This window comes from Labrus mixtus, chromosome 13 (assembly GCF_963584025.1).
Source record: "Labrus mixtus chromosome 13, fLabMix1.1, whole genome shotgun sequence".
Taxonomy (NCBI): Eukaryota; Metazoa; Chordata; class Actinopteri; order Labriformes; family Labridae; genus Labrus; species Labrus mixtus.
The window spans coordinates 9,482,154-9,508,862 of NC_083624.1; the positions used below are offsets into that span (position 1 = coordinate 9,482,154).

Below are 26,709 nucleotides of genomic sequence, written 5' to 3' on the forward strand. Positions count from 1 at the left end.
TCTGTCATCCCTGTACAGCTGTGACAGCTGATTTCCGAGTCTACTTCCACATCATGCTCTCCACAGTGAGAAAGCCCCCAAACGTCTGCCGCCCTGTTGTCTCGCTGTGTGTAGACTCTGTCCTCAGATAATCGATGCTCTTCGGTCCCTGCAGCTCTGCGAATGACTCCTCTGGATTGATTCAGTATCGAGTGACTTTCACAAAATACTGTCAGTACAGCTAAAGTCACAACCTGGAGACATAAATCGTTGTCTAAAGACGTTATAATAATATGCAAAATGAAGCTGCAATGATTAAGACGTGTGTGTGTGTATCAGGAAATGAGGGGACGAAAGAGAGTGAAATCCTCTAGTTTTCAATGATCAAAAATTGCAGACAAACTTTCTAAATTGTATAAAAAATATGTCCTGAAGTGTGCAGGAGTAAGTCTGCAATTTTTTAATGCATTCATTCCTTTCCTACACACCTGTTTCATAAAAGAGACGTCGTTTTGTAAAGCTTTGCTACTTTCTAAATTGATTGATTTCATGGTTTAAAAATCCCATGGTAATGAAAAGCATGGAACCTCCATTCAAAGATTTGTATGTTACCTGACCATGCGTGTTGCGTTTCATTGAGCTCCTGTTGCACCTGTGTGTGTGTGTGTGTGTGTGTGTGTAAACACAGAGCAGCCAGCCTGTGGCCTCTTGTCTTTCATGCTGGGCTTCTGTTTGTGGGCGCTCTTATCGCCACACAAACCCTCGTATCTGAGTGTGTTTAGGGCACACACACTCACAAAGGGTTAAGAGTGTGGACTGTGGATGCATGCACAGACACACATGGGGGGTGGCGGTGCTGAGTACACAGAGAGAGTCGGCCTCTCTGCCAGGTTTCGATCTCGCTCACCTTCAGCGGAGAACAAACAGACGTCTGTTCTTCTGTCTGCAGACACAGAACCCTGCAGAGAGGAGCAGGAACAACATGGCTACCTGCTGCTTATCCATGACAGTTTTACCTTTAAATTTAGATGAATGCAGTTTTATTCTCTTCACATTCTCGTCCTTTTGCGAACAAATTCAGAGTGGTGTTGATATCTTCAAGCCTCAGAAGCTGTTTTGATTGAAATCGCTCTGCCATTTTGGTTTTCTCCATCATGGACTCGAGCCAATTTCAACGTCATGTCACTTCAGTAATGTCAAACAAGTAACGTGCAAGCGTGCATGAAAAGAGACATTTGATGTGTTTTTCCTTTTTCCTGTTATGCAGATAATAAAGAACTTAAAATAAACACAATAAATGAGATCATTGTTTGATCAGTAACTGTATCGTCTTAAATAACCGTTACAGACTAATGTAATGTGATTTCTGTTACCACCATCACTGATGCTGACCGTTTCTGTGCTCTTCTGAAATCAGCCTCAGAAAGAGACAGCTCAAAGATTTAAAAAAAAAAAAGAGTGATATTACACATGCTGCTCCTCTGGCAGACTCGTCTGTGGTTTCACTGACATTTGGCTGCTGCTGCTGACAGAAAGAGCCAGAAAATAAGACGAGGCCCATCATGGTGTCAGAGCTCAGCGGGGTTCATCTATTCAACACTTTGTCTTTAGCTGTTGGATGTAAACAAACATCTATTTAAGTATCGGTTTCTTTAGGCTGCGCTGCCAATTTTGATCTAACTTCCAGGAAATTAGAACATTTTTTAAGCATTTTTTAGGCCAAAATTTGCAACAAATTAAACGGATCTTACGAACCATTCTTTAGTTAACTTATCTTGTAAATCCAGCTGCAGCCTGTCGTCTAATGATGGTCGAAAACCAAGATGGGGACAGTAAAAAGCTGAACTCGAAGCTTCAAATCAGTAGTCCACTAACCACTTCTTGGTGGCTGCATCGATACCTTGTTTGGCTATACATCATAATGACATTTTAGAAAGTCAAAGTCTGGAAGAACTGAAACACAAACTGTGAATCAGTTCGTCACCAAAATATTTTGAGACCTTGTAAAAAAAAGTTTTGAGGCTGAGCGCTGGATACACCAAATTCCTGAGTGTCTGTGCGACCCTGAACGCACCATTCACAAAACTCAGACTACAAGTACGAATTCGGACGGTGTCTTCCTGTATGCATGCTGAACAGCCAATCAGAACATTTCCAAGTCACCCAAATCAGAGGAAGTCAAACTGGTGTAAGAAGCCCAATAACTGAATGTTACCACAGAATGGAATCAACATGACCATCTAAAAATGTGTTTATTTGACAACATTTAATAAAGGTCTCACAGGACGTAGCCCCGCACTTCTCGAGCGATGACCTCGCCCTGCTGCCAAAGTTAAATAGTGCTGAAATCAGGCGACCACTGTACTGGACATGAGAGAGACACCATTATCTCTGACACTTATTGTTCTATTAGGTCGTCTTTGTAACGACTATTTTAAGGTGGAAAAGTTACACATTGTTGCTTCACCTCTCAGTTCAAACTTTAAACGACTGGAACTTTGTCTCACGATTCATTTCCACGTCCCCTCTGTCACCTCCCACATCTGTTAGCTCCTCCTTTACAGCCTCTGGTAATAAAAAACAGGGAGGAGTTTAAAGATAAAACATCACAACTTTTCTGATGTGAGGAAGATGAAAAGCAACTTTCTGAGGAACTTTGATTTCCTGCTTCATGCTCGGTCGCCACAAAGGACCAAATTTAGAAACAGCTTTATGGAAATGGAAATATATATGAGGGGGCGAGAGCAGAGAGGGAGCCACAATCAGACAGACTTTCACCCTGCGTGTGTGAAAATGTGCAGCATGCTCTGAACCCACAGGAGAGAGGAGATTTTCAATTTTTCTATTCTGACCTGTACTCGATGCACGGAGTGAGAGCTACAGGTGCTTCAGGTTTTAGATAATATTCCACACATTACTCCACAGCATCGTGTGAAAGGAGAATATTCAATTGGATTTTTCTGGATGCTAAAGCCTGAAGCCAAATCTGAGGGAAGTAAAAATCCAAGACATGTTGAACATGACAATAAAAAGCGAGCATGCCGACGCGTCTCCTCTTTGTGCAGATTATGGAGGATCTGAAGGCTGCGAGCAGAGCTGTCACCCGGGGGGGGGGGGGAGCTCATTACAGCGCTGCAGGCCAGGATCTGAAGCATGTCAGCTCAAGCTCTGCTGTAATTAATTCCACTCCTTTTGGCTCTTTTTCCCCCCTCCATTAATCTGTGTATTTAATTAAGGTCTGCTAGCCTTGACGGCACACAGAGCGAGAGGCAGAGGGAGAAAAAAGTAGAAGCATAGTTACGGACCATTTGATGTGAAAACCCTCCAATTATCAGAGAAAAGAAGCAGGAGAGTGAAGACTGTGCACTCTCATTTGTGCCTAAATTAGAAATCTGTTTACGCACTTAATATGAAGACATCTGTGTGTACCTGTTGATTAATGAGGGCTTTAGAGGCGGATTGAGATCCTGATCCCAGCAGACTGGACTCGAAGGTGTTTTTGAAATATGACTTATTTGACCCTTGACCCTCCATCTCCCCATCACCACCATCACCTTCTTCATCCCCATTCTTCAGTTAGATCATCGTTCATCCAATCGGCCTCAGATGACATCATCAACCATCTTCTCATCCACACCCAGTCTTCACAGTTCAATCAGATTCTTCATCCCATCAGGCTCGGAGGACATCATCAGCTAACGCCTCCACCACCAGTGTCTGGACTCCGCAGGGGGGGATCGATCTTTCTGCTGCTCAGGGCAGACATCTTTAGCTGATGTATTCACTCAGTAACATTTTTCTTCAATGCAGCATGATGTTCATTTCGTAAACTATGGTCCCATTTAGAGTCAAAGACACCAGAAAGCAGGGGAGGAGTTGGGACGGGGCTTCCTGTGATTGAAAAGTGGCTGTCATGGCAACCCGACAAAGGTCATTGTTCACTGTTAGTTTGCTCTAAAACAGTGGTTCTCAACTGGTCTAGCCTCAGGACCCACCGCCAACTCCTTAATGATAAATCGCAAACCAAATTTCTGATATTTTCGACCAGTTGGATTTATTTAATTTTTTTTTAAAAAGTGGAGGTTTGGACTACAACGTGATAGTACAGAATAAAACAAGCATGTTTTAAAAGCTCTCCATAAACTTTTTGACACAGCTATTTTTTTTCAGGCAGACATTCGCGACCCGCTGAAAACGATTCCGCTACCCACTTTTGGGTCCCGACCCACCAGTTGATTACCACTGTTCTAAAAGACACTCGGAGGAATCAGCTGATCATCTCGCGGTCACAACATTTTGTCCACAGCCTGTTTTGTCCAGCTACAGTTAGAATAATCTCCCAGTTCCTGTTTCGCTCTAGCTCCCCCCCTCTCTTCCAAATATGGTCATCCCTGGCTCCCAAAAGAATTATATGAATGCAACAATGCAAATCTGAAGGGCACAAACCAACATCACGGTGGCTTAATTCACTTACATTAAGTTGAAATGTTCACTCTTTTAAAACGTGTTTCCAGCCTCCCATAAAAACGTCTCTATGTAATAACAACAAGGATGCTATCAGCGCTACAGACTCATAATCTTTGTTCTCCTCAGAACAAGAACATTTGTGCCTTCAGGTGATCTACAGGAGCGCTGCAGGGAGATTAAACAATAAGTCAAGCTCTTATTGGACACTGAAGACTATTTTGGTTGCTGCAGCGGTTCAATCCGTCAGACAGACGACATGTGACGTAACAAAAGCAGCATGAACATGAGTGAACACACTGCTGGAGTCTTCAGAGCTGCAGTCGCCCCCCTCTCTCTCTCTCTCTCTGATCTCTGCTGCTCGAGGTCAAAAACACAAAGAGGAGATAAAGCGCGCCGAGTCCCTGCACTGCACATTTTCTCACACTCTGTATTTCCAGGTTGTTTTTTTCCACAAAGCGAACGCTGATAGCGCACGACACATGACGGCCTGTCGCTCTCCCCCAGTCCTGATAAGAAACCTCACTGTGACATTCTGTTCGCAGAAGCAGGTTCAAGTCAGTGTGTGTACAATTATTTACATTTTATTATTCAGTCTTTTCCACAGTAACAGTATGCAGTCACAACAAAAACAAACAAAGGTTTGCGAGTCACAGACGGACGAGCACAGAGTACGCAGCAATGAGACAAACAGAGCATTAGTGGTCAAAACAAGAACAGGGTGTCAGATCTGCGGACATTTTTGGCAAACTTTGGTAGAAAGTTCTTCAACAGAAAAAAGAAATACCCGACAGAGGAGAAGAGAGAAGAGGTGTTTTATGGAGAGTAAGGATGGAGAGAACTTTTAACAGATTAATGAGTCGATTTATCGCTGACTGAAGAACCCAAACTCACTGATTCTGCAGCTTTCAGTCGTTTCACATGTCCTCATCAGCAGATGGAGTTATTAGTCACCACACAGCAGAAGATTAAAGAGTAAGTATGTGTCCTAACAGCATGTGATGTGAGCGAGCCTCAGAGATGGAATCAGCTCCATTACATTGTTTCCCATTAGAGTTTCCGAGCAGCCCGTGGGCGATCCTTTCTGTCGCTCGCGTCGAGAAGGACGAGGAAGGTCGATGAGGCGCTGGGAGTGTCCTAATTGAAAACATACTTGATTTTCTGTAGCTTCCTTCACTCAACAGAGTTTGTGAGCTTGTTTTTTTTGACAAAGTTGAGATGGAGGCGCATTAATAATGATCATATCTGTGACTGAAATGTTCATGTTGTGCTTTGACTGGTGGAAAACTTTATTCAGCGCACCGCTCTCAAAGTCTCATCGATACCAAGACACTACACTTCCCTTTTCTCCACCTTCAAAATAAAAGCAGCGGGATGTCGTTCTGTTTATGTGGGGGGTAAAGTGAAATTCATATTTAATGGACGCAGCGTGGACAGCGAGCGTCTGATGCTGTGCGCCCGACGCCATGCAACATCTAACGCTTGCACCCCTCTGTGAGTATGTAACTCTCACCTCTCAAAACATTTTAGTCACAGACAGAAAAAAAACCTCAAAACATTCCCTACTTCCCTTGTTACAATACCCGGATTTTAAACTTTGAAATTATTCTAGTCAAAATGAAACGACATTGATGCTCGTTTGGATACCATGGCAACAGAAGTCCTAGGCACCCAATATTGGCTACTTTATTGTTTTTTATTACCAAATATGCAGACAAACTTCTGCACACTGTCTTACATGTACAAACATGTTGGCATTGTTTGAGACAGTTCTCTCTCTAACTGCAGCTTTTGATTTACAATGTGACTGAAGATCTGAAGTTTTAGTAAAGCGTCAGTGCTTTTTGGTAAACGTTTAAAATGCACGTCGTGAACATTTTGACAGCCTTCTTCGCCGCTAAATGAAACAGTTTGCTTCAGTGGCATCGTCTGTAAATGTTGTGTGAGGCAGAGAAGTGTGTCAAGGATCTGCAGCCTCTGACACGAGTAACAAACTGAATCTGCTGATGAAGACGGAGCGATGAAGCTGACAGCTCAGGAGCAGTGTGAGGACACGTGGACAAACATCAAGATGACCTCTGAAGCGTTTAAACAAAGCCAGTGTGGTCAGAAAACAGAAAAGTTAACATTTTCGTTGAAAAGATTGTACATAAAAGACAAAAAACTCACAAATGTGTCAACCCAGAGCTGCACACTGTTGAACTTATTTTCTGCAAACGAGGAAAATAGATGATTGAATTTATTTATTTCTCCTGAATTAATGGACTAAATGTTTTGGCACAAGAGGAGAGAGAGAGCTAGAACATGGTTCTGTTTTCTTGGCAGCACTTAAAGGGTCATTCTGGTATTTTTTCAACCTGTGATTTTTTTTTTTTTTTTTTACGTCATTCTGGAGTCTAAACGACTGAAGAAATCCATCAATACTTTGAAATTCATACACCACAGCAGTGAAACAGGCTGTGGTGTCTGCAACATGATGGATCAAAGTGTGTCCACTAAACGTTGTTGGTTTCGTCACATCCCGGCTAAGATTGTTAGTCTAAGGGTGTGACAACATAACATAAAGGATCCCTACAGAGAGAGACTGCTGGTCCACTGCGGCCTCCTTTGTTTGTCTGTTTGAGTTGCTTTTTTGATCTCAAAACATATAAAAAAATAAGCGGGTAGCCGAGGTTTAAAACGAGCAGAATAACCCTTTAAAGGTTACAGAGATGGAAAAGGAGCACAGTGAGAGAATCTGAAGAAGAAGACAGAGTGACTTTTCTCTTTGTTGTACAAATAAATAGAACAGCTTTGACACACGTGTGATGAGGATCCGATATTAAAAAGCGTCTTTTCTGAAAAAAGTGTCTCTGTTGGCGTCTGATCCACAGTTTTTAACCCAAACTGTTCAAAGTGAAGCCTTATAAAATGCTGTGCCATAACAAGAGTACAAAAATACACAACTATGCAGACAGGACTATTAAAAGAGTCTGTGTGAACCAACACCGCAGCTCTGTGTTGATTGGCCACTAGCCGAGGGGAGGCGGGGTCAGCCTGGCAGCGCCTCTAATGAGCTGAAGGCGAGCAGAAGACCGCAAAGGGAGCAAACTGCAAATCTGCAGCATCTCGTCTGTTTGAAACGCTCCCGGAGAGCGAGGTACGCTGGTGAGGAGGGGGGAGGAGGCGGAGGAGGGGGGCGGGGGTCAGATGGCGTAGTCGTCCTGAGAGGCGGGGCTGAACGCGGAGCTCCGCAGGGCGTCCAGGCAGTTGACGAGGATGAGCGTGCCGGTGAGGTGCTTCCAGCGTTTGGTGATGGGGCTCTTCATCTTGTCGAGGCCCAGGTGAAGATCCTGGATCACGTCTCTGTAGCTGTCCCCGATCTGAGCTGCCCACGTGACCAGGAAGTCGTACGCCGGCTTCCACATCGCCTGCAGACGAGAGGAGAGGGAAAAGGTTACAGCGCGGGCAGTTTTTGATTCTATCGATCACTAAAATAAACTCAGTATGTGAGATACGAGCGAAAAACTGCAGTTCGTCCAGTGTCCACTAGAGGCAGTCTCCTGAGCAAATAAAAACACACCTTATTAAACATTCTTACCTCACTGTCCACCACTCCGTTCTTGTCACGATGCGGCGCCTCGTAGGCGTCCATCTGCTGACGGGAAACCTTGGCGAGCCTCTCGGCGAGCTCCCTCCAGCGTCCGGCCACCTCCACCGCCGTGGTCAGGAGCACAAAGTCCATGACGAGCCGCGCCACCAGTCCCTGACAGTCCATCTTCAACAGAGCCTGAAGTGGTGGAGAAAGGGAATAAATACATGAGAAAAGCTGAGCTGGGCAGGAAGGAGGGAGGCCCCGGGTTCAAATCCTGGGTCCTGCAGAGGTGAACCGTGAAGAAGCACCAGATACGAGCTCAGACTGAAGGAGAGGAAAACAGAGCGGAAATCAGCGACGGCTGACTCGAACTCTACAGAGAGCTTATTAAATGTTCATGCGCTGGTTTCACTCCTCTGACTTTATCCTCTGGTATTTTCCAGCGCCTGCTTCACAATCCGTCTGTAAATCTCAGCTTTGTACATTTTTCACATGCTTTCTTCCTGCTGCTGCTGCTGCTCTGACAGAAACACTCAGGAATTACTCTCCTGGTTACAACACACACACACACACACACACACACACACACACACACACACACACACACACACACACACACACACACACACGCAGAGGGCTGTTTCCACTTCAACTAACTGTATTTATACAATAGGAACTTCAGTTGTGTAAAAAGCATCAGTATTTATACAGACTAGATAAATGACAGCACAGCACAAAAACAAACTACACACACACACACACACACACACACACACACGCTGACTCTCAGAGTGGAGGTGAACTCAAAGCTCCAGTTTTGGCTTCAGCCTCATGTTCAGGAATGTTTGGAACGACAGGATGTGGAGGGAGGAGGAGGAGGAAGAGGAGGAATATGGAGGGGGGGGGGGGGTCGGGGTGAGGAATGCAGCCGATCGCTCCGGCAGCCTCTCCGACTCTCATGAGGATGAGATAACAGAGCGGCTGAGAGCCAATCAGATGAGCCGAATGTTTGTGCGATGAAGGTGAAGCTGCTCGGAAACCAACTGAACTCCCTGAACGTGTCCAGACTCAGTCCCAGTGACACCTTTTGTGTGTATTTGTTTGTTTGTTTGTTTCAGTGTCTTCCTGAGTGTTAGTGAAGGAGAAGGAACACCTGTTTCCTCGCTGGATATTGACAGGAAATTCCTGCAAAAATAAAAGGGGTCACTTCCTGTCTTGCAACAGGTTTGAGTCTATAAAGAGGAGAGCTGCAAAAACCTGCTTTATGGATTCATGATGAAAACACATATGGACCATCGATGTCAACAAACTTTAGCTCTATTCTCTGTAACCTCCGGAAAGCTGGACACCATTAAAAAAACCTTTAATAAAGCAAATCACTTCAATGTTTTATGTCATGCTTTTAATGGATTTTATAATGGAGAAAGCGATAAGATGAATTTCAAGATCAAAGATTTTCTTGAAGTAATTTTCAATTTCACTTATTTTGATCCCAATGAGTTTATGGGTCTGCTCTCTCGTCCTCTCTTGTCCCCTCCTCTGTTTTTGCTGTAAATCTTTGATGTTTGTTGTAAAGTATTTATCAAAGTGAGAGGCTATGTGAGTCTGATTTTAAACTGATAATTACATTGCAGCAGACGGCGACGCTGCAGTTTAATTTATCCGGAAAGATTCAGACAAACAGAGAGAGAGAGAGAGAGCGAGCGAGAGAGCGAGAGAGCGAGAGAGCGAGAGAGAGAGAGAGAGAGAGAGGACAGATTTAATGCTACGCTGCTGTTTTTAAAATGTCAGCTGGTCTGTGTGAGCACATTATGAGACTCTGTGTGTGTGTGTGTGTGTGTGTGTGTGTGTGTGTGTGTGTGTGTGTGTGTGTGTGTGTTTGGTAGTTAAATGCCACAGACTGTTCTTCAGAGCTCTGTGGCCCTGCAGCTCCGAGGCTGCATAAATCAGCTGCTCGTCAGAACGGGAACAAAATTCCTGTAGACGTTTTTTTGGAGATAACGTCAACGTGGAAATGAAGCAATCATGTCCGCACACACACTCAGACACACACACACACACACACACACACACACACACACACACACACACACACACACACACACACACACACACACACACACACACACACACCTTCAACAGAGTGAACCCTGGGTGTAACAGAGTGTGAGCTTTTCTGATGAACGTGGTGTTTCCATCGTGCTCGTGTTTCGTTTTTTTTTTCGCTCTCGGCTGCAGACTGACGCGCCGTCTCTCCTCTTCAATCTCCTCTTTATTATTTTTCTATCCCGTCTTCATTTTCCGTCTGACTTCGTCCACCTCTCCCATCTGCAGCCTTCACTCTCCATCTGTGCCTCTCTGCACTTTCATTCCTTTTCCAGTTTGGTTTGAAAGCTGCCTCCCTTAAACTCTTCACCTTTTTTATCAACAAAGGTCAAAAAATGTTTTAAAAAAAACTTGAGGAGGCGTTAACCCTTTACACACAGACCTCCTCCTGCAGAAGGCCATGAAACATCACCGTCTGCATTAAGCTGTTTTAAACTGACCTGAAATGAAAAGTATAGAAGCCAAATCAGTCATTCCTTTTGGAGCAGAAAGCTGAGGCTCTCGTCTTTCACCTCATCACAATGTTATGATGTCATCAACACATGCTAAATGTGTTTAGTGTGACCTAAAATGTGCTGTAATCGAGCAGGAGGATTCAAACCTGCCACATGAGAGTGTTGCATGAAAACAAGTTTAAAAATGATAAAGCCGAGGCGTCCTCCAGAGTGGGTGACCTCTGTCCGAACCTGTGGCTCCTTTCCCACATGTCCACTCTCTCTCTAATGTTTAGGAAAGGGAGCTTCTTTGTTTTGGCTTGTAACTAGGGTCGTTCTTATTTCCCTCCTAGCGTTTGATCACCTGTGATTTTAGTGGTTATCTTTCTGGAATAACTTTAAGATACAGAGGATCCTCTCCCCCGCATCCTTACAGAACAGTGTGAGCTCATAAATCAAATTCATCTCACTCCTTGTTGACGTCTTTTAAAGTACATGCTGTGCTGATCTTAGTCATATAAAGCTCTGAATAATCTTTCATAAACGACGTGGCAGTGAGCAGAACGATCAATAAAAGGTCGGTACTGATTGTTTATTTTCTTATTACATAAACACTCTGAAGTTTTTGTTTCTGAGATGTTCTCATGAGCAGAGTTAGAAAAACTTCTGGACAAATCAGGAACCTTTCTTTTTTTTTGGAATCGCTTTAAATGTCGCACCTCTCAGGACTTCCTGTTTGAGAGCGGAACACGTGAGACGTGAGACACAGCGGAGATCTGTACAGTATCGACTTTAAGGTCATTAGATATGAAATACTTTAAGAAACAACATCAGAGTAAGAAAACATCACTTTGTATAAAGAGAGAGCGCGTGTTTCTCCGTCTGAGCTCTGCGTTCATTCTTCATGAAGCGGCTCAGAAATAAAACTCCCACATTCCTGAACGAGAACAAATCTCCAGAGAGGGACCGATCCGAACTTCAGTCAATTACTCCAAAAGAAGCAGAGAGACACACCCAGTGAGGGGGAGGAGGGGGGAGGAGGAAGTGAAGGAGAAAAAGAGGAAGGGAGGATGAAGATAACGCAGAGAGAGAAATCGGGACGTGTGTACAGAACGGAAATAGAAGATCTTTGCAGCTGCTGTTTAAAGTCACTGATCATCACTTTAATGTAAAGCCTCCCGTTCAGGTTTCACATGTTTCATTTACACTCATTGGATTTAAGTTACTGTCACTTTGACCAGTCACTGTATTTAAATCCATTCTGTAAAGCCTGATTTATACTTCTTTTAGAGATTCACACATCTACTTTTCTTCAGTTCTGATCCAATTCTGATACGTTTGTAGTGATTCCGATATTTTTACATCATAACTAATCTTGTTTTTGTTGTTGTTGGTATTATGGTAAAAGGCTACACAAAGCTGATGTAAACCCACTACTGCAGTGCATTGTGCTGTCGTCTCACACAAACAGGAAGCAGCAACAGCTGGCAGGTTTTTCAAAGTAAATCTCTTGAACTGAAGTGTAAAGCCTGGCTCACTTTCCGACAATGGCGGGGTCGCTCCCGACTCGAGGCTGCTCGGAACCGATTATCTGCCCAGATGATCTTGCAGTGTGAGCGGCGCAAACTTCAAATCTTACCGTCCCCGATGTGCTCGGCGATCGCCTGGGAACGCCCCAACTTATTTCAAACATGTTGGATATTTAGGATCTAAAAATGTCTGGCAGTCCTCGTCTCCTCAGCCCCCCGTGAGTCTATTCAGCCGGCATCTTTTTTTTTTTTTTTTTTTAAATGGAAGTTTGGAAAATGTTAAATATTCCTCACAGCTTTGATGCAGCTTGTCTGCTGCAAACATCATCAGATAAGAAGAAGGATCAATTATTATTCATGTTTTAAGACTTTTTATTGTTGTTCAAAAATCCTTTTTAACTCTCCATCAGAAAACATCATTTTATGTTTGACCCTCCTTGAAGTCTTGTAAATCGCCCTGTGCCAGCCAGCGCTCTGCATAAACCACTGAGTGTTCTCTCAGATATTCAGGTCACACGTTTAAATGTTTAAAACCACAGAGTAAGAACTACAGTCTGAATTATTCATATCTCATTCATTGTCTTCTTGTTGTGTCGCTGCACGCTGTTTAAAACACAAATTAGGACCTGTGTGTCCCATAATTCACCTGCAGCAGATAACGCTGAGCTACCAATGTGACATGTGCACAGGGGGTCTGGGTCAGAGAGGATTATGGGAAGTCTGCAGGCGCCCGCAGGTCGACGTCTGCAGCGTCTGTTTAGTTTGAGAACAATGTGGCAGGAAACATCTGCAGGACTAAGATCCAACAGACACACACTGGATCCTTTCCCTCGTCTAAACACAACAACAACACGACGCAGAAAACAACAAACAACATGCACATGTGACTGATTCACACAAAGACCGATTCATTCACAGAGATGGTGCTACCTGGGAACTTTCAGAATGAGAATCTAAAAAAAAGTATCTGTGTTGATCGGGGGGAGAAATTCTGATTTGACCGTGTTACACTGAATAACCTCTGAAGAAACTCACAACACAAACACAAAAACTTTGGCAACATTTCCAAATCATTGCCGATGTCTTTGTCTAACTTAGAAAATGTGCGGAGTTTGCTGTTTTTTATTTTGTTGGATTAATTCCTCTCCTACCCACCTGTCCAATGAAATAGAAGTAGCTTTTTAAAGCGTCTGAACTTTCTGATACTATCGATCGTTAGAAAAACAGATTATTTGAAAGTTTTAAAAGTGGTATCAAAGTACGGAAAGAGCGGGAAAATTTGACAGCCATCCTTACTGCATTAAAAAACAACAATCCAGCAGCATCAGATCACGATAAATAGCCTTGCACATTTGACTTTGACATAATTTATTGGTGCAAATAAAGAAGAATCATGCGAAACCTGCAGTTCCTCCAGTGTCCACTAGAGTGTGTCTCCTGTAGTGGGTCAGTCTCCATAGAGCCCCATGATAAAATGTCAAACTTTATAGCAGAAATAAACATGTTTACAGCCTGGTATGAAAACTGTTTTTGTCTCTAGAGATCATTTCTCTCTTCATGAAAACTGTACAACTAACCTGTTGACATTCTATTAAGGCTGTAAGTGATGTATAATTAGAGGCTGTGTCCTCTTTGAGTGACAGGTGGGAGCTGCTAGCTGTCTGCTAAGTGTCACCTCAGCTAATTCAGTCACTGACCTTTAACCCCTGAGTCGTGTTTGTGTTGTTGAAGCCTTTTGGAGATTTGTTATCTGTCTTGCTGCATGGTCAAATGTTTTTATTCTTTGTATAAAGTAAAATATTTCAAAGTTACCTATATGGCATCAAAACAACAAAATGAAGTTGAGAAGTTGTCTTGCTGAATGCGTCATCTGACACACTTTGTCGCAAGGTTTTCTCCTGAGGTCAAAAGCTACAAAAACACCATCTGCTTAATTTCACACCACACTGCTGACGAACACACACACACACACACACACACACACACAGATACCAATACAGTTGCGGTGTTCGAGAACTTCACAGAGAGATTTTAAGGATGACCACATTTGCACAAGTTTGATGCTCTAGATTTAGAAATCAGATATGGGCGAGAAAACACTTAAGTCTGATATCTGTAATCATCAAAATGCACAAACAAACTGAATATAGAAACATGAACAAAGTATTCCCTGACACTGAAGTGATTAAACTCTAATTCACGTTTTCATGAGCAGAGTTTGAGTGTGTTTTTACAGTTTACCTGCACTAGCAACACGGTGGATATGTTTGTATTTCAGCTTATTGTGAGCGCTTCATTAATCCCTGAGGGTGGAATTCTGGTTTACACTTTGTCATTAGAGACATGCTTCTCACACACACACACACACGCCCAAAACACACACATTACCTAACAGGACCTGTGGACATGCATTAATAGAGAGATGTCAGAGTGAAAGGGGGGCTGCTTCACAGGGAGCTCCAGAGCTGTTTGGGAAGTGCCCTCGCACCTCTCCGGCTACCAGACCAACTTCCATATTATAGTCCGCATCGGGAGTCGAACCGGCAACCCTCCAGTTCACAACCCAAGCCCCTACGGACTGAGGGGAACAAACACTGCAAGCAGTTTACAAACAACGAGCTGCAGACGCTTGCAGAGTCCGATTTGCTCAAAATCTGGCACGTCGACGTGGTTCTTTGGCTTCTCACGTCTTTGCCGGCTTCACTCTCTGTTTGTCACCAAATGCACGTTGTCTCATAGGGAAGGTTTTAACAGCCCTGTGTGTGTTTTCCGAAAGTGCAGTTGCACTCAGAAACCTTCGGTGGGCGCCAAAGCGCACCAAACTAAATTCCCAGGGCCCTGGTTACTGGAAAACAATTTGGAGAAAATGACAAAAAAAGATTCAGATTATCTTGGTTTGGGCATAGAGATAGTCTGGATTCTTTATATGATATAAATAAACCGGCCACATTGGAGGTAATTATATAGAGAAGGGATGGACATTTCTAAAAGTACAAACGCACTTCACTGTCTGTGTGTTCACGTCCTGCTGATGAAGCTTTACTTCAACAACAATCAGAGGCGGGCAGAAAAGACTCAGACGTTTGAGCACAAAGACGCTTCTGCTGCTTTAATCTATAAACAGAGTCCATCCCATTTTAAATGACACAGCAGTAAACCATCAGAGATCTCCTCTGTGACAAAGGGAGCCGTTAATTCGGAAAGAAAAGTCTTTTATCTGACAGTTTTCAGTCTCACTCAGCTCCACGCTCACTCACAACAAAATCTTCAAAACCAACGTCTGAGTCTGCAGGAGGAACACACAGCACATCATGTGTTTCCTCGACAAAGAGTCTGCGTGGGTTCTAATTAGCTTTAGTCCGCGGTAGTGTTGTGTGATCCTGAAGGAAGAAACAAAAAACAAACCTGTATTCAGACATGAATCGTGCAGCTCTGACTCCGTCAAAGGCCGTGTTTTCCCTCCCCACCTTCCATTATGTTCTCTCCCATGCTGCAGTTTCTCCGTCTAAAAATGGTTCTAACTAGTGTTTAGAACCTCGTGAAATTACAGAGTCTCTGCTCCGAGTTACTTCAGCTGAGAGACGCCTGTGAACTCTGACGGAGGAAGAGAGGCTGAACACATCGTGAGGATGATGGTTCAGAGCGATCACCAACACTCTAAAATACGACTTCAAACAGGGACGGAAATATAAACCAGAACCTCAGTTTTATAGAGGTTTATTTATTTATGTTCCATTTCAGTTCTGACAAGAACTGTTCCCAGCCGGCTCATATCCTAGACTGAATCCTGTTTCATTAATTGGCAGGTAAGAAAGGTAAGAAAACACTCAAAGTCAAGCATCATTTCTTCAAAACTCTCTGCAGGTAAACAATGTCATTTGGTTCGCCCAGAACATCAACATGCCTGTGCTGAACTCTGCTCTGATCAACCTAACATACAACTTCAACAGCTCCATTTTCTACATCCAGTCTATGGCTATAGCCCCAGCTAACAGGAGGCTGAGTTGGTGTTTGAGCACAATATTTCACTAGCATCGAGGGCCAACATGTCAATTATTCGTTTTGACTAGTAGTGGGTCAGGACGTTCAAAAGTTTAGACGACTAAAACTGCATCCCTCGTTCTGACTGACTGCTAAGCTAGAAAACACAAGAAAGTTATTTAGTGCTTAATCCCTGCATGGCATGTATTTATTTATGTTCTACACACAGTCTAACCTTTGTCAGGAAATAAAACATTTAACACATTAACACACGGAGAGTAGTATAGAGATGTCACCTCTAAGGCTGTTGCGTTGGAAAACAACACTTTGTAGTGGCTGATTATAGGTAAGAAAACGTCTGCTGAAGAGTTCCCGCCTGATATTCAAGTCAAAGTCAAACATTTTCTCTCATTTGTGTATCTGAGGAAGATTAAAGCTGTCGGTCTTTCTGGGTTCCCGTTTTTTAAAGACTCTACTGCAAATAAAAGTCTGAGGCTCTGTTTCATTTGGATGGTTTCCTCCCTCGAGGCTTTGATTCATAAGTACATAAAGATAGAAAATGATCGGAGCAGCCCGAGAGATCAATCTGATTTGGAAGATCAGCAAACCACACACACACACACACACACACACCAGCTCTAACTCCAGCAACATTGGCCTGTATATGGACAGATTATTGTGCTGATCTCCAAAGCTCTTCAGGTCCTGATTAGACCTCATGCCGACACAGCACATATCGACCCCCCCCCCCTGCAGAATCAACACTCTGAGCCTTAAGGCCTGAAGAAAAAAAAGCCCGGAGCAACCATGGAGAGATAACAGGAAGAAGAAAGAAATGTGTTCTTAGAGAGAAATCCCCGACCAGGAAGAGAACGGCTCAAGCACATGGATATTTAATCACACACATGAAGGACGGGAGACACTGCTGACTCTCACAGCGTAAATCAGGAAGCGCAATTTGCATTTTGTCAAAACAATGACTGAGAAAATGCAAAGTCACAGCAGCAGAGGAGGAAGCCAAAGCTGTAACTCACCATCAGGAGTTCTTTCTGGAACGACTTCCTCTCTTTGCTGTCTGCGTTGTTGCAGTCCTCCTTCAGCTTCTCCAGCACGGACGCCACTCGCTCCGGCTCGCTGTCCAGCTCCGCCCGACAGAAGTGTGTCAGCGGCAGGTTCACGTAGCCAAGGGCGTCCGCGAATGCTCGCCAGTTTCCGATGTTCTCCATCAGTATCGTTCTTACAGAGGCGTAGATGTAGGTGAGGAACTTGCAGGGCTTCAGGATCTGCTCCAGTAGCAGCGACGTCGTGAGGTCCGGCCCGCTGAAATAAATGGGTTTAACCTTTCCCACAACCAGAACATTCTTGGCGTGAACAAATCCCATCCTGCCCTGATAGTATCCGATGTACCATTCCTTAGTCCACAGCTGGCCCTTCAGCCTGATCTTCTCCTCGCTCAGCAGAGCTACAAAGTCTCCTTTCTTGTACTCCAGCAAGTACTGGTTTTTAGTCTGCCTGATGACAGTTTTGATTAATTTTCCAAACTTCAGGTTATTTATCCTCCGGTCCTGAAAAACGGGGTATTTGGTGGCGATGGCAAGAGGAGACAAGACTATCTTCCCCACTTCCTTCTTCTTGAGGAAGCGCCGTTGCACTGATGTCTTTGGACCTGCTTTGGGTGGAGGTGTCGGTGTCTGGACACAAAACTGCGCCAGGATACAGTCTCTGTCGTCTTTGATCTGGATTCTTAAAGTGAAATCTGAAACATCGTCCGTGTTTCTTGAGGCCATGACGTAGACGAGTCGGCTGACTTTTCCCAGTTTAACCTGGAAGCCTCGCACCACCTTGGCCTGGTCGCTGGACTTCACCTCGTAGTTGGCCATGTTGGAGTAAACATCCACCCGGAGGTCCTGCGGTCTGGACAACACAAACTGATGTTTACCCCAAAGCTGCAGCACCACCGACGGAGAGGACTGCACCGGTTTACCCAACTCACTCACCAATAAAGTCTTTGGAGCGCAGTCATGACCGAACAACGCCACGACTGTCTTAAAGGACGGGTGGATGTGTTTGGGACCATAAACCCCTAAAGTGATCTTTTTAACCACATGTTCCCAAACTGTGGAGTCTGCAGGTAAGGACTGGGACTGAGCCACGACGCACACATACATGCACGGCTCCAGGTTGTCCAGACACACCTGCACTGTGTCTCCATACAGGTATGCCTGAGGAACAGGTGTGTAAGGCCCCTCTTTACAGTCACTCCTCACACACAGGACTTGAGTCGTCTGCCTGCTCTCCATTTTCACCACCACTGACACCTTCATCTCCAGCGTGACCGTGGTTTTGGTCTCCATGTTGCTGAGTTTGATCTCCACAACCGGGCTGACGGTGGTACAGCGGTCGTTGTTCAGCTCCAGCGGCGGGTCGAGCAAAGCCTTAATGGAGATCTGCTGGGTGTCCCCCGGGGACACGTGACCCTCGGGTATGTGGACGCTGATGTTGGTGTCCGGAAGCTGAACGGCCCCTCCTGAACTGTCCAGCCTGCAGACGATGTTGGTCTCCACAGGCTGCGTTTGACCCCAGCCTGGATTCTGGCCCAGCGAGTCCAAGTCGTGGCAGGACCTGGCGAGCTTGCGGTGGGTAAGCCACGCTGTCCTGAAGTCCTCCCGGCTCTGGAACTGTTCAGGTGCCGGAGCTTTGAGGCCTCCAAAGAAACTGGAGGCCTGAGGGGGGTCAGACTGAGCCTGCAGGATGGACAGCTCAGACAGACTGTAGGAACGTTTGCTCCTGAAGAACGGGTTGTCCCTGCGCAGCGTTTGTCCCGCCCCTACAGAGGGACTGATAGCGTTCAAGTTAAAAACACCACCACCAAATCCGTTAATGTCGGCCGTGCTGCTGGTGGAGTTTGGCACTGAAGGAGTGAGCGTATCAAACAGAAGGAGGTCCACGGATTTCTCATTGCTGTTCTGATCCAGCGAACTCTGAGGACCCCCGTTTAGGAAAGGGTTAGTCGAGGTATTAGTTGTTCCAAAAGGATTTCCGTTTTGGAAGGTGGTTGGTTTCAGGATCACTCCCGCCCACTCTCCCAGAAGGTCCATCTCTTTGGCCGCCTCCTCGTTACAGTCTCCCACAGTGTCGATCATCCCGCTGTCACTGAACGACGAGTCTCTGTAGTTGATGGGCTCCACGTACGCCGCGGGGATGTAACCCATCTCTGTGTTGTTGTGGGCGTACCACCACTCCCCTCCTGTAGAGTCCAGGACGTAGAGGCGGTCTCCCTTCGAGAACTTTAACGTGGTGAAGCTGGATGGGCAGTAGTCCTTAATGGCAACCACTTCTCTGGCAGTACCGAAGGAGGCCGTTGTGTCCAGTCGTAAGGCACTGGGAGAAGGCACTGGAAGAAAAAACAAAAGTGTCAGGTAGAGGTAGATGACATGTGCTGAAGATCACGTGAGAGGAAACAATGTGTGGGACTAAAGCTTTAGGGTTCGGAGGTGAAATGTTGCTGCATGTTGTTTGTAGATGGTGTGGCCTGGTGGTGATGGCGGGAAACAGCAAATGAGAAGATTCATCGCTTAGTTCAGCCATCTTGTGTGTGGGGAATCCTTTCATTTGCTGTCAAATCAAATCAGATTTGGCTTTAACGTATGAAACTTTTGACTGTTTGCTCCATGTTTTATCAGTTCAGTGTCAAACTTAACCGTTTACCTGTACGACACACGGTTCTCACAGTTTTCTAAATGCTTCAACCGGGCCAAGATACTGTAAAAACTGGGAAAGGATCATTGAAGAAATCTTCTTTCAGGTTAAAGGCAGATTCAGTGGCTTTTTCCAAAACATAAAATATAGACTTGTACAAAAGTAATGTCCCTAAATCATCACTTCAGGGCCCTCCGTACATGTGTGGTAGTGACTGTGTCTGCAGAGACTCTGTCCTCTGATTGGATTTTCACGTTTTGGTTGACTCTTTGGTTTCTGAGCGGGGAGCTGGTGTGTTTCCTCCAGCCAATGACAGCCGCAGCAGGTTAGGTTAGGAGTGGATACATTGATCGTCCCTGAAGAAGTCGTGTCCCTGCCTCAATTGATATTAAAACTCCTGCAGCCAGCGGTCAACAAATATGACATCTTGTCATGCACATTTAAGTCACTTTAATCCCAGGCTGCATGCACACACAAATGAACGAAACCGTAATAAAACTACAGACACACATGCTGACCTTTAACATCCGTCAGGCTGGCCTCTGACACTCCTTCACTGAGGTCGATCAGCGTCCCCTCAGACCTGCAGCGAGGGAGAGACGTGTTGTTTGTGGCCGTGGCTCTGATTCGATGAGCGGCCATGTTTGGAGCCGTCGCTGTGTCTTCGAGCTACTCTGATGGGTTTCCTTTGATGGAGGCCGGGTCAGACATCAACAACCTCCCATGACCTCTGAAAGAATCAGAAAACAGCAGATTGTTCAACTGATTAGGGATGTTACGATACCAGAAACAAAAAAAATCAAATGATGCTGATGCCTGTTGGATACCATGGCAACCAAAATAAAAGTCCTAGACACCCAATCTTGGAAAAGAAATGTAACATTTCAATTTACCAAAAATTGCAGGAAAACTCCTTCACAGTGTCTGAATTGGACAAAACGTCGCCAGTGTATTTTTTCAAGGTTTAATTTTGGTCTTTATGTCTTTATTTAGAGAGGATGGATAGAGTCAGAAATCAGGGAGAGAAAGAGAGAGAGTGCAGAAGGAACCACAGGCCGTGCTCAAACCTGGGCTGCCTGCTTTGAGGACTACAGCCTCAACACATGGGGCTCAAACCGAAATTGGAATTCCTAGCAAAGTGAGTAAAGTGCAAAGTGGAGGTGTGCAAATCTGCAGTTAAAGTTCAAACAGAGCAACCAGAGGGCTGATTACTATTTAAGATAGTAATTGCATTGGGGACAAATGAGACCCGGGGTCTTCTAGTGTTCCTCACAGGAGCTCTGAAACGACGACCTGATGAGGGTAAAAGCTCAAACTCTCTGTGGAGTGGGCGGTTTGACCAGACCAGTAAAGCCCTAGCTCTCCTCGGGACCTGCTGGTTATAATGTTTTTTTATAATAAATTACAGAAAAAGAGAAACTTAAGACTTAAACATCCTCTTGTTTGTTTTTCTTTAAACGTGTTGATGCCTGGATGTTTCAATCTGACGTGTTTTTCAGTTCTCAGGGTGCTTTAATGAACACACTCAGTGATACACTGCAGGATATGTGTGTGTATATATAAGTGCATTTTTAAAGTCTCCTTAATATATTTGATCCTCTCAACCACAGACTTAATGTTCAGATCAGGAAAACAGCTTAGAGTTTAAGATCTGAGAAAAGAGAATAAATAATTTTCAGCGGAGTGTTCACTGATGTCTGATTAATGTTCAGACAGAGTTATTTATTCATCAAGTTAGTGTAGGCTCTTTTTCACATTTGATTTCTGTGAAGCTGAAGAAGTGTTTGCACGTTTCTCTCTAAGTGAACTCACAGCTTTTTTAAGTCATTGAAGAACAAACAGAACACATTATCAGTGTCGACATGAATTAATCTGTATCGGCCCTGGAGAAAAACTGTTATCAATTGACCCTAATTTAAATACATAGAAACACGAATGGCGTGCAGAGACGCTGTTTGCTCGGCAGCTCAGTTAGGGGAGAATTTAACCCTTTGTGTCTTTTGTGAATTAGACGGGTTTAGCGGGTGAAAAAGCAGCACAATCCTTTAGTGAACGAGGAACTTGGTATCAAAAAGTATCCATAACCCCAGTAAAAAAAAAAAGCCCCCAATTATTGAACATTTTGGGGGCTGGTCTTGTGGTTACGTCGAAGGCAGCATGGTTTACGGGAACAAAAATCCATTCACACATACATGTGATCTCATTTCTAAATGATGGCTTGCTCGTATTTCTCCTGTATTCAAAACAAGCTGCATTCACGTCAGCGCGGGCCACCCAAGTAGCTTATATTTCCGCCATTACCCGCTCTGTCTCTCCCTTTGTTTCCTACTCTATCCACGTCCTATCAAATAAAGGGGAAAAAAAAGCACAAAAATAAATCTTCAAATTAGAAAATATATATCTTCATATATATTGAGATATATTGATTCAGCCTTAATTCAAACCATGTAGAGGAATTAAATATTCTGCTGAAACAAGACAGGTCCAAACAGCAGATGTGGGTCAGTGGAACAGGGCAGTTTGAGAGACACCAGGCTCTTTCTGAATCCATAATTCATACCAGTGTCAGCTCGAGGAAGACTCTCTACTCAGAGAGGAAGAGGAGGAGGAGGAAGAGTCACTACTGACACACTTCTACAGACAGAACTACTCTGCAAACCAGAAAACATGATTATACACTTTATTCTGCAGAAAATCTGTCTGTGATGTAGCTATCAGGCTGTAGATAAAACACACCATAAATGATGATTTTCAGGATAATAAAGGAAGGTTTCAATCCTTCTTTATGGATTTGTTTTGCCAGTTACATATTAAGTTTTTAATTAACTGTTGGCTAAAGCACTCTTGGTAATTAGTGTTGTCACAATACCACAATTTTAAACTTTGATCAAACAATATCAATATCTGTTTGATGCCATGGCAACAAAGATAGAAATCCTCGTCTCCCGAGCTGCAGCATGTTATGTCACTTTGTGATAGGGATGTCCCGATCACGTTTTCAGCCGATCCACTGCAGACATCGATGATATTTTGTGTGTTGTTTTACAGGTTGTCGTACAGGCAGCAGCGTCACCTGATAAAAGGACCACAGAAGTTTTCCTCATTGGATCAACAGCATGGTTTTACTAACTTTGACTAACAGAGCAGAACAAAAACCTCCAAAGCAGCAACTCAACAAGTATCCTCCAGTAAGGACAACTGACGAACATAATGTGATGATTCATTAATGACAAAATTAATTAATGTGAATGAATCAAAACAATTTGTAGCAGACAAGGCAAAAAAAACTGTGCAAAAAGTGTCATGAATCAAAGGCAAGAGGTCTATGAATATGAAGACATTTTAATTTGGTGGGCCAGACAGAGTCACGTCTGACTAATTAAAAATAAATACAAAGACAAATGTGTGCAATTTTCAAACATTACACGATTAATATGAGGCTTTATGTAAGAATGGTGCTTTATAATAAACTTGCCTACATTTGTCTGCCATGTGTTCCTTTGTGTTTCTCTGCTGTCTTCATCGTTTTTCCTTCACCTCTGAAGCTTGTTGAACTCCATCAGTCTGTCTAAAAGCTGCTGAGCTGACATTTAGAGTTGTCTTTGATCCAGATATATCAGTTTCACATGAAATGATACGTTCTATTCTGACCCATATCAATGTCAGTGAGCTCTGCGTTCAGCGCCTTCAAAACGTCTGGATCTCATCTCTTTGAGACGGGGGGGGGGGGGGATCTGGGGAGGTTGAGAGTGGGAGGTGGGTGAGGTGGGGTCAGATGTGAACTCTGGGTGGTCTGCAGCAGATATCCAAACCTTGGTGCAATGTTTCCCTCCCCTCTGCAGAACAATGGTGGGTGGGGGCATCCTGCATGTAAATCTGCTCATGTTGGTGTAAAAACATCTGAGAGGCTGAGTGTGTCACTAACTCTCCCTCTGCACCTCTAATAACACCGAGCAGAGTTTAACTGTTTACTCTCATCAGGGGGGGAATTAACACGAGGAGAGCTTTGCTCTAATGTCGGTACTTTCCTCAACAACTCAGAAACAAGAGCCTGCAGCTGAATTCATGTTTTTAGGGCTCATGTTTGAGTTTGAGTCTCAGGAGGATGTTTGGGAGGCAGGACAAAGTTCAAAAGTTATAAAAAACGAATCAAAATAAATCCCATAAGTCTGCTCTTCTGTGATTTGATTGCGCTGTGCGGGACTGCACAGCATTTCATCACTTGTCCCGCGTCATGCAAACTGAGTCGATGTCCAGCATTTGATTGGCTTCAGTTTTCCAAAGTGCAGGACAGTCGCCTTTCTAACACCTGGCTTTCATCCAATGGCTGAGTAGAAGGCAAGAGAAGGCGATCCCCATGGCCAGATGTCAATCAATCAGCACACACGTGGGGGGCGAGGGTTCGCCAACTTGTCCCCAGCCTCATTGCCTGCTTTATGCCTCGCTGCCACAAAACAAAGACACAAGCTACAGGGATGTACTTTTTGGCAAAATACGACACAGCCAAAGACAAAGGAAGGAGACGCTGGGAAAGTATTTATACTGCTGGGGGAAGCTGGTGGAGGGCGATTCCCAGAAAGTCTTTTGCAACATTTGCCAGATTTTTTTTTTTTTTTTTTTTTAAATCGTCCATGGAGGAGAATACGACTTGAAGCAACACACTGCATGCCAGACTCACAAGAAATGCCTGGCTCAAGAAAAGAGAAGAAATGTTGATCTAAGGATACATTTCTCCTGAGACCAAAAGACGATTGCCCAACAGATAAGCTCACAGCAGTTGAAATAACTAACGCTCACCACACTGAGCAGCACACAGGTCGGAAGAATGAGGATCACGTCACTTCTACAGACTCTAAAGAAGACAAGATAACAGAGATCTTAAGGTTTCCAAAGTTGCCAGACTCAGTGTGAATATGAAATAACAAAGCACATTCGATTCATTTGCATGGATATAAGAGACATAGAGTCTGCTCCACATTTGCAAAAGTTCAATTATTGTTATTAAAATAGTTTCAATCACGACCAAAATGATAAAGAATATTTAAGTGTGAGAAAGTAAACATAAAGTGATTTACGGGACAGTTTTAGAAAATAAATCAGCACCTGATATTTCCGTCACTGAAGCAGGAAGTAAACATCCTTAATAAATGATTTCATTCCTTTACATACTGACTTGTTTTTGACTTCCCACCCACAAAACAAATCAAAAAGTTCTTGGTCGTTAGAGGAAGAGGAAACAAAACTCTGAATAATTTAAAATGGAACAGATATCCAGACTTTCCAATAAAACTGCTGCAGAATTCAGGTCTGCAGGCTGAGAGGAGATAATGTGCTCGTTTCTCTGTTTGTACTGCTCTCTGCAGAGAAGTTTACTGCCACAGATCCTCCATCAGGCAGCCTCGGGCCACCGACCGCTGTCCTGTAAACCTTCAGACTGTCAGGAGGACGAGGAGGAGGAGGAGGAAGAAGAGGAGGAGGAGGAGGAAGAGGAAGAGGAGGAGGAAGAGGAGGAGGAGGAAGAGGAAGAGGAGGAGGAGGAAGAAGAGGAGGATGAAGAAGAGGAGGAGGAGGAGGAGGAAGAGGAGGAGGAGGAGGAAGAAGAGGAAGAGGAGGAGGAGGAAGAAGAGGAGGACGAAGAAGAGGAGGAGGAGGAGGAAGAAGAGGAGGACGAAGAAGAGGAGGAGTGGAGGGGGGAAGAGGAACAGGAGGAGGAGGAGGAGGAAGAGGAAGAAGAGGAAGAGGAGGAGGAAGATGAGGAGGAGGAGGAGGAGGATGAGGAAGAGGAAGAAGAGGAAGAAGAGGAGGAGGAGGAGCAGGAGGAGGAAGAGGAGGAGGAGGAGTAGGAGGAAGAGGAAGAGGAAGAGGAGGAGGAGGAAGAGGAGGAGGAGGAGGAGGAAGAGGAGGAGGAAGAAGAGGAAGAGGAGGAGGAGGAGGAAGAAGAGGAAGAAGAGGAGGAGGAGGAGGAGTGGAGGGGGGAAGAGGAACAGGAGGAGGAGGAGGAAGAGGAAGAAGAGGTAGAAGAGGAGGAGGATGATGGAGAGGAGGAGGAAGAGGAGGAGGAGGAAGAGCAGGGGGGGACTCTGTTGTGTTAAGTGCAGCCTCTGACTGATGGGATTCTCCCCTCACAAACTAGAGCTATGAATATTAAATTGTAATCTTGTCTGCCCTCCTCTAACCTCTCTGCTCTCATTTCCTGTCAGGGCCGTGAGGTGATCTTTGTCGTGGGCGGGCGGGAGCGGAAGCGCCTTGACCCCCGCAGAGACACCGTAAGCAGATTAGCACGCTTCATCTCTCCGCACAGACAGCGTCCGTGTTTAAAATAAAAATCAGTCAGTCCTTCATTCAGTGTCCCTGCAGAGGAAGCGCTGTATGAAGCCGTCATCCATCCTGATCCTTTTACACGGCGGGTCACTTCCTGTCTGTGCGATTGCGTGTGTGTGTGTATTTTGGTCGTGAGGGGGATCCCAGGAGGAGATGAAGCCAAATGTTTTTTTATAGTCCAGATTCACTAAACACAAAGCGACTCTGATCAGCTGATTGTGCAGAGAGGATGCTCACCTTCATCTGAGAAAACAGACAGAAGGGTTGGAGGTTTGGATCCCTCACTACAGGCCGTGGTCACAAATAGATCTTTAGTTTTGATGCATTAAATACTGACTTTGAAAAGAAATCAGACAAGCGGATGAAACAACTGCAAAACACATGACTATGCTTTTTCTTGCCTCTTTCTCCAACATTTCTGACCGCAGCTTCAAGTCTTTTACTCAACAATTTACCAGCATTAGAAATCATAAAAACCTCAGCTGTATTTGCTGAATCTGAAGGAAGAGAGGGGGGGGGGGGGGGGGGGGGGGTTTGTTTGATGATGTTTGGATCACAGTTTGTGTCCTCAGAGCGACCCGGCCTCCTGCCTCCTGCTGACTCAGTTTATTTTGTTTTACTT

General features: G+C 44.5%; 1 protein-coding gene across 2 annotated transcripts in view; it reads right to left on the reverse strand.

Moving 5' to 3' along the window:
- Window positions 1-5,011: 5,011 nt before the first annotated feature.
- The window catches only part of LOC132986890 (SH3 domain-binding protein 4), a 30,233-nt gene continuing 8,535 nt past the window's right edge, over window positions 5,012-26,709 (reverse strand). The window contains exons 2-6 of one of the 2 annotated variants that reach the window (XM_061053569.1): window positions 24,564-24,618; window positions 20,285-20,496; window positions 17,102-19,461; window positions 8,024-8,212; window positions 5,012-7,853 (exon numbers count right to left, since the gene is read on the reverse strand). In XM_061053569.1, the coding sequence (XP_060909552.1) occupies window positions 7,629-7,853; window positions 8,024-8,212; window positions 17,102-19,461; window positions 20,285-20,408 (2,898 nt within the window). In that variant the 5' untranslated portion in view covers window positions 20,409-20,496; window positions 24,564-24,618 and the 3' untranslated portion in view covers window positions 5,012-7,628. The remainder of the gene's footprint in view (window positions 7,854-8,023; window positions 8,213-17,101; window positions 19,462-20,284; window positions 20,497-24,563; window positions 24,619-26,709) is intronic. The other variant, XM_061053568.1, reaches the window with a different exon arrangement.